At 38.5% G+C, this 8,759-nt stretch overlaps 1 protein-coding gene across 1 annotated transcript; it reads right to left on the reverse strand.

Moving 5' to 3' along the window:
• Positions 1-477: 477 nt before the first annotated feature.
• On the reverse strand, positions 478-8,536 carry LOC144641201 (dol-P-Man:Man(5)GlcNAc(2)-PP-Dol alpha-1,3-mannosyltransferase-like; the record flags this gene model as incomplete). Its single annotated transcript, XM_078500240.1, has 5 exons — positions 478-1,184; positions 1,521-1,726; positions 4,579-4,699; positions 5,484-5,644; positions 8,389-8,536. Coding segments are annotated over 5 exons (775 nt in total), but the record flags the coding sequence as incomplete, so codon positions are not given.
• Between the last annotated feature and the right edge of the window lie 223 nt (positions 8,537-8,759).

An 8,759-nucleotide genomic window follows, 5' to 3' on the forward strand; every position in this document is an offset into this window, starting at 1 on the left:
GATAGGAATATTTCTACCTCCCCCCTGGATGGGATGCTACTTCATCGCAGGGTACCCCCCCCCCCCAGCATTATTTTGCTGGTACCCATTTATACACCTGGGTGGATAGGAACTATGAGAGTAAAGTGTCTTGCCCAATAAAACAACACAGTGACCCCGGCCAGGGGTTGAACCCAGACTGTTCGATCCTGAGTCCAGCGCCCTAACCAGCACCAGCATGACATGTAAATTGTCTCTGCTTGGTATTCAGTTAGAGGTAATGAGATAATGATCAGGTACTTACTTGGCTGACACCCACAGGTTTGTCTTCCACAAGAGAAAAGGAAGCGTGTGAAAATACCACACATAAAACTGATAATGAAGCGACCGAGAGAACGCCATGCCAATATAATTGGATACAAATAACACATAAACTATCTGTACACAAGGTTAAGGTATACTCATCAATCAATCAATCTATCTATTTATCTATCAATCAACTGATCAGTCAGTCAATCAGTCAGTCAGTCAGTCAGCCAGCCATCAGTCAGTCAGTCAGCCCGCCAGCCAGTCAGTCAGTCAGTCAGTCAGTCAGTCAGTCGGTCAGCCAGCCAGCCAGCCAGTCAGACAGTCAGTCAGTGAGTCAGACAGTCAGTCAGTTAGTCAGCCCGCCAGCCAGTCAGTCAGTCAGTCAGTGAGTCAGTGAGTCAGACAGTCAGTCAGCCAGCCAGCCTGCCAGTCAGTCAGACAGTCAGTCAGTGAGTCAGACAGTCAGTTAGTCAGACAGTCAGTCAGTTTGTCAGCCCACCAGCCAGTCAGTCAGTCAGTCAGTCAGTCAGTCAGTCGGTCAGCCAGCCAGCCAGCCAGCCATTCTGTCTTGCAAACAGTCAGTCAGTCATACAAACAGTCAGTCAGTAATTTGTTATTAAGTAATTTGTTAGCATAGTTGCTATAACACCTTTATTGTAACTAGACCAATACCTCCCTTTGGAGTGTAAGGCACAATAAAGATTTACTGTTACTGTTACTGTTACTGTTACTGTCAGTCAGTCAGTCAGTCAGTCAGTCAGTCAGTCTGTGCATCAGCTAGCATTCCAACAACACTCACATAGCCCATGTTGTTATATATACAAAGGATATGATTGGAAGTTAAAGCTATTCTCTGAAAAGGCCTTCTAAAATAACACTGTAAAGTTTCTGATTTCCTGCAAAATGAAATAGATTATAGCATTAATTAAGTCCTTCTCCTTGGCGAGAAGAATAATACATTGATTTTTAGTGACTGTTGAAAATATGAAAACCAATAGATTTAAATCTGGCCAATCATTCGTATAGTCACTTGATCGAAATTATGCTGCAACAAAATGTAGATGATCAAATAGTATGCATTTCCCTGCCCACCAATGCAGCACAGCAATTTTCAGAATCAGAAAACCTCTGGGGGATTTCTGTTAGAAACCAACTACTTGTTTGAAAGGCAACTATTGATGATGTTTCAATCACAAAAATAAAAATTATAATAATGTTTATTTAGACTTTACCTTGTCCACTTGTACAAGTAAAATAACAGCAAAACTGTTATGTGGCATAAAAGAAGACCAACATGAAAATAACGATTAAGAAAAAGCCACTCTGGTAAAAATCTCCAATTGACAGTCCACTTGAAAAAGAACTGCCGTCCCAAGTTGAACGCCATTGTAATGTAGCTGACAGGATTTTCCAACAAGAATGGAAGGCCAAGAACCAGCTGGAGATAAAAAGGTAAATATTAATTTTACTGTAATGGGTGGCACTGACTAAAAAATAAATATACAATTATTTCTAAAATATGCCCAGAGACAAATTTGAAAATCAGTGAGCTTCCAATTTTAAAAGTTGTCCATATTGTAATCTGTTTCCATCCTTGCCATTGTTTGTCATCCTCACTTCCTAATGGCTTCCTGTCATTTGATAATTGCATTTCTACAAAATTAAACCATTATTTTGTTGGAATTTTCTTTATCTAGTAATATTTATGAGCTTCTCAAAAGTGAACATTAAAGGTCAAATGAACAGAAATTACAAAATGCCATTTTGACCAACCAAACGCTAAATTTATCTATTATTGAGTAAAATTAAGAAAAAATTTTGCTTTCCAAGCCCTAAAGCATGAATTACAGCAAAAAATACAAAGATTTCTGAAGGCTTCACAAAAACGTTTTTGAATGACTGCACACTGAAATGGAAGGAATGGAACAAGTTTTTGACGTCATAATTGGTGTTTTTGAAGACAACTGCAGACCAATTCCGCAGACTGCACCGACGGCAACGTCAACGGCAACATCTGGTGAAAAATGAATTTATATTTTACTTGAGAATCTCGCAACTTTCCGGACATATTCTGCTTATTTATCGCTTTAAGAACTAGCTCCCGCTGAAAATTCAAAGAGAGTGTTCAACCCAAATAGAAAAACCAAAAATTAGCTGTTGTGGCAGACATTGTCCAAAATATGCAGAATTTTGTTACTTCCCGTTGCTGTTCAGCAGAAAACAGGCTTTGAAGTGTACCAAGATTCAAAACGCACATGCATATAGTAAACTCACGTGCAGATAATTCTGCTCATTAACGTTAAATGCTAATAAGAAAGTTCAATAGAGATTCCTGATTTGTTTTTATACCGGCATGTATTCTACCTATATCTTACATGAAATGCAAAAGCTTTGAGCTTTAGCCATTATATTTAAAAAAAAATGCACGTCTCTGAACAACAACCAACAATCGATCAACTGAAAAAGGGTCAAATCGAACGAAAAAACTGCTTAAAATGTCACTAGTAAACACATTTATTTAAATTCTAAGGTGCGGTCTGCAGGATTGGTCTGCGGCTGTCTTCAAAAACACCAATTATGAAGTCACAAGTTTTTAATTCCGACTATTTTTCCGAGCACTCTACGATTATGAAGGCCTAGAAAAGCATTTTTTCAACTTGCAATATCTCTGCAATGCAATTTGTCCGATTACTTTGAAATTTCGGGATACCGTATTTTCTCAAATAAACGCCGGGGGCGTTTATTTAAAACTTGCCCTCAGAGACCCGGCGTTTATTTGAAGCCGGGGTTTAATCGGGGTCCGGCGTTTATTTATGAAGTAAAATTTTCAATCATTTTTAAGTTGATTTATTATTTCACATTCTTCGAGACCCATGAACAGTTTGTCGTGACGGGACGTTGTATCCCTTGGACCCGACCTCAAATTATGTCCGTTTTTCTCATACATACGGCATTACATACGGCCCGTGTATATTGTAATCAGTTTTGTGCAAACAGAACAGCTAGCAACTTGGAACAAGGCGGCCTTGAAGTCCCTATTACTGTTCAATGCGCGATTTCCACCCAGAAAGCACAATTTTTGACAAGGCTAAAACAACTGATAAACAAACGCTGGAGGGATCCTCGCGATTTTAGCGACAGCGAGCACTACAACAAAAGAAAGAGAGTGCGTAAAAAACAAAAAGAGCATGCCGGAACATTGACTAACATTACTATATTTTCAATTTTGTGTTGTTGTACTCATAAACCGCAGTTAATGTTACGCCAGACTTATTCGTTAAACATTTATTAAAATAACAAAAGCCGTATACCATATATTATTATTCAACACATGCGCGCGCTGCCCATATATGGTCAAAATGTTAACGATATCTGTCATCCGTACATAACAGATATCCTGCGATATATGTAGGTTGCGAAGATTGGTCCGAAATCTTGTAAAGCGCTGCATAATTATAGTTTTTCTTTCTGCAAAAAGTGTTTCGTTGGCAATTTGTTGAATAATAAAACAATTATCCTGCTCAATCTTGCGGAATATCGTCTGATTTTAGCCAACTCGGCCTACGGCCTCGTCGGCTAAGTATCAGGCGATATTCCGCGCGATTTCGCAGAATAATTGTTAAGTACGCGTCATATCAGTGCTTTTCTAGTGAATATCTTCACTTATTGGATCGACTCAAATAAACGCCGGGACCTCGATTAAACGCCGGGACCACGAATAAACGCCGGGGGCGTTTATTTAAAACTTGGCCTCAGAGACCCGGCGTTTATTTGAAGCCGGCGTTTAATCGGGGTCCGGCGTTTAATCGAGAAAATACGGTATGTTTATTTGGCTCTTAATAAACACAACAGAAAAAAAAAAAAAAAAAAAGAAATTTCTGTTCATTTGACCTTTTAGTCATGACATGTCTGTTTTAGATTCATGCCTGCATCCAGACTATTTTGCAAATCGTTTTTCCAAGCAGTGCAACCATACCTCTTTTACACAACACAAAACAAACTTAGAAAACACATTATTTTGGCCAGTTGATGCAGAGTATGGTAAGTGCAAATGCAACCCTCTTTTCAAAGTGTTGTCATTGCGCACACCAGAATTGCAGCATTGCTTGTGACAGCTGACAGCAGCTCGCACCATGCATGCATGAGTTCCTAACTTCTGGTTGTATTGCACACAGTGCACACGCGAGATCTTGTAGAGTTCTGCCATACTCTGCTGTCTGGTATTTTGGAAAAGGATTAACGGTGTTGATATTGTGCAGACTTCATTCTAAAATAGAATAAAATTCTTACTTGTATTACAGCACACAGTGCTAGTCTAGGTATTGTCCACCACACTCCAAAGGATTGTAAAAGTAGCAGTAACAAGCCAGGAGCAAACAGAAGAATGTTCATCTTCACACTGACAGCTAGACTGTATAAAACAAAAAGGAAGAGGAGGCGAACACTGATGCAACTCATTCATAGCAATCTCGTTCTGTGGGTAGGTGTAGATACAAGGGAAATGTGATGATTAGGGGTGGGGAATGGTCCTTCAAAAAGTGCGTGTCTCGCAAAATTTTAGCCAAATTTCAGGGGTCTTGTCGTCTCGAATTTGTCTTTGACGCCTTCTCGGAATCTCAATTTCTTTTGCAACACTAAAAAGGACTCGGGCTCGCAGAAAGGATATAAGTCTCGCCGTCTCGCAAAGTCTCACATTTACCATTCGACACCCCTATGATTATGCTATTGTGCAGAGGCATTTAGCAAAATGGAGAAGGGAGGAAGGCCTAAACGCCAAGAAGAGTTTCCCCTGAAATTTATTGTTCACATTGGCCTTCAAAATTGCCAATTCTTGCAACCCTTAAATTGCCTTGTTCCCTGGAAAAGCTCTTGTCACATAACTTGTTGACTAGGAATTCCATTGTGTGACAACGAATAAATGTTCATCTTTCCTCTCTTTTACGATGATGAACAATAAACGACTGTTAGCATATTACAAGTGTTAAAGCTGTAAGCTTGGGAGCTTACATTCATTTCTAAAAAAAACTATTTAAGAAACAGGAAATTAAAATTTAGATTGTTTTCTATCAAATGGTGGAAGTCTGTGTGAATTCACCATAGTCACCCATAGAAAACGCATAGTGGCCTTTTGTTTGCTTGGGTTTTTTTCTTCTTGGCAAAACAGTAGATCACCATAAACAAGCATACTCGCATACCTGAACATAAAGCATCCTAAATTCCATCTGTCCGACAAAAAGCAATTGACAGCAAGATAAAGGAAGAGCATCGCCACTGGGTCATTGAAGAGACGCAAGATGAAAATTGAATGGATTCTGTAGGACGTACAGCACATAAAGAAGAAAGCATATGGGGGAACCTGAATAGAATTTGTGGAAAGAAAGATCATTTTAATATGTTACGAATTATGACCTCTAGCTATTTATGTCATCATTCAAGTTGGTCTGCTGTGATGTAATAGCATTCCATCCAGAGGGGAATAGAAATAATTCTAGTCGCTTCATGCCACAGAAACTGGGATAAACTGGGGTCTGATGGGCCACTAGGCTCAAGTGGAGACTCTTAATCTACATTACTGCTTGGCTAATTATTATAGAGTTAAGGTGGCTGAATACAGTTTTTACGTGGCTCAAAGGCGTGCGCTATGATTTTCTGCTTGACGTCATTATTGCTTGCGTGGGCTAAAATGGCACTAGCAACTCTAAACAGAAACGAAAAAGAGTTCCATCTGTTTTATCGCGCTTTACCAAATTTGTATACAAAAGAAAACTTCAAAATACTTTCAGATAAGTCTTGAAACCTGGGACGGAAAACAATACAACAAATCAAAGTCTCTTCGAGATATCGACGTTTTTGCATGAAGTATGAGTCGAAGGTTTATCCTGTGCATTGTTCTTCGAACTTATCATTACAGTTTCTTTGTAGTTTAGTTTAACAATTTCCTATCTTCGCGGAGGAAATGCAGCCATATAATTTTGTCAAAAATGGCTCGTCCGCGCCGGGTATTTAGGCACATATTCCTTAACATTACACAAATAAACAGTGCAAATTTCAGCGAGATCTGACAATTCTATACTTTAAAATTGCAAGGACCTTTCGAGGCAGTCGATTACGGCAGCGAAATTAGCAAATGAAACAGCAAAATATGCGTTCGACGCTTTGTTTTTGCGACGCCATATTTGAATTGTTATACGTAGACCGCTGTTCAATGTGTTCAAGGCTGTATCGTTACGATTGCTCCACGAAAAAGCACGAAAAAAAATACGGATATTTCCTACTACTGTCGGAGAAAACATTGCGCATATAATTGCGGCGTAAACAAATCGTTACACTCAAGCTGCGTTTTGTCTAGGCTCTGCGAGGGTCGGATATCAAGACCCAGGATTAAACAAAAGCCATATATACAGTGAATGCTTTTGAATTATATTTGAAGATGAAATACGAAAGAATTTTGCTGTCTTTGACTGAAATTCCACTCGAACTGCGTAGATACGATCGCATGTTGTAAAGCCGATTTATGCAACATTGCTGTCAACGCTAGGTCTCGTCCCTAACGACCTAGGCTGATGACGAAATAGAATGGCGCTTGCATGTAGCGACCAAATTTGGCCTAATTTTAAACCGCTCCTAAGCTAAAAGAAGCCCCCATCTCTTGCATTTGTTTTAACTTCAATAATATCTTTGAAAAGAGCGAGTTTTTTGGTATGGTTTATTTTTGACGTTTGTAATTTTTAAACGATGTAAGTGCTAGTGATTATTTATTCGTGTTTTAGTTACGCAATCCATTGTTTGTGCGACGCTTTTTATAGATCGCCTTTCAGACACACGTGCGTTGAGATAAGAAAGGTGACATGTCACTTTTAAAATTGTTAGTATAACGTTTGTAAATGTGACAAGTCACGTTTTTTCCACGAGATCGCAAATGAACACCCACAGCGGAAAGTAATCCCTTGAGAAATTAAAACAGTCCCTTGAGAAATTAAAAAAGTCCCTTGAGAGTTTACAAATATGTGGTTCCAAATTTTGTCCACATAACCCCTATTCTACCATTTTTGCTTGTAAACAAGCAAAAACGTCGAAAAAAGTGGATAAACAACCGACAAAGAAGTTCTAGTTCTGTTTTTCATTATCCCTTGCGACGCATGGCGTCATATTAGCGCGCGCTCGCACACACAATTTGATTCACTTCGGAGGTCATAAAAGCCAGATTTTGATCCAGATTTTCTCAAAAACCTGCAGTATAACCTATTATGAAACTTCCACAATTAAATTTAAGGGGTGAACCATGTCCACAGCCAAAATTTTGAAAAAATCTGTAAGACAGATTTTGAGCTATTTTAAAAATCAGCAAAATATCACATTTTCCTATTTTGCGAAAAATCTGTCTTACAGATTTTTATATTATTTTGCATGTAATTGAATGATAAATCAAAGCCAATTTCTTATTTCTGAAATTTTGAGGTAGGGTCGTACAGGTAGATTTTGAGAAAAGCGCTGTTTAAACTACTAGTGCCAGTCCCCTCTTAAGCACTCGGCCGTTCATTTAAGCTGTTTATTAGCATTTATATTTTCCAAATATCGCATTAGATGGTTCTAGGATGTAACAAACAGTGATAAGAGAAAGACAAGACTTTTCTGGAGATTGTACAAGAGAATTAAAGGTTGGACTGATTTTCCCTCTCAAAACTATAGAATAAATATGAATACCAAAGGGATAAAACTGAGTGTCTGTATTACAAATGTCTAATCTTGGAGATTATGTGAATTCTGGTTACTTTGGGAGCAAGTAAACTTAGGGATATTAAAGCAGAACAATGTTTCAATGACTCCATAATGATGATAATGCTGATCAATATGGATTCACCAAAACATCATTCTGCTTTAATTTTCCTTATTTTCATTTCTGAATGTTTTACTAAACCTTGTTTGAAGTGAACTATGCATAACGTGGAGGTGACGGTCATATTTATGGAGATGTCTGTATGGAAAGGTTTGACTGTACTCATAAAATTTCTTCAAGTACAGATTGTACTTTTTAATCGATAGCTCCAAAAATTTAAAATTATAAAAAACAGTTCAAATTGCCATACTGAAGATACTTACAGCAGCAGTCTTCTGGTAAATTGCAAATACACACACCAGGGTAAGGATGTACAATGCGGCAAACATATACTGAGCAGTCTTAATGTCTGTTCCATGGCCAGTGAGATAATACAATCCAGCAAAGATGTACACAAACCCAGCTGGGTAACTAAATAAACGACAGAATATTAGACATGCCAACTCTGATCCCACTCATTTATGCAAATTTCTCACGCCTGTTCTATGAGGCCCTGCCAGGGTAAATTCCGACAAGCGACATGGCCCAAAAAGTAGTGACAGCACATGAAGTGAAATTGCGACAAACAATAATCTTTCTCGCCAAATTCGACAAATAACAAAAAGGCCTAGAACGGCAGATGAAACAGCGACAC

This window comes from Oculina patagonica, unplaced genomic scaffold (genome assembly GCF_052425735.1).
Source record: "Oculina patagonica isolate OP01 unplaced genomic scaffold, crgOcupat unplaced752, whole genome shotgun sequence".
Classification (NCBI taxonomy): Eukaryota; Metazoa; Cnidaria; class Anthozoa; order Scleractinia; family Oculinidae; genus Oculina; species Oculina patagonica.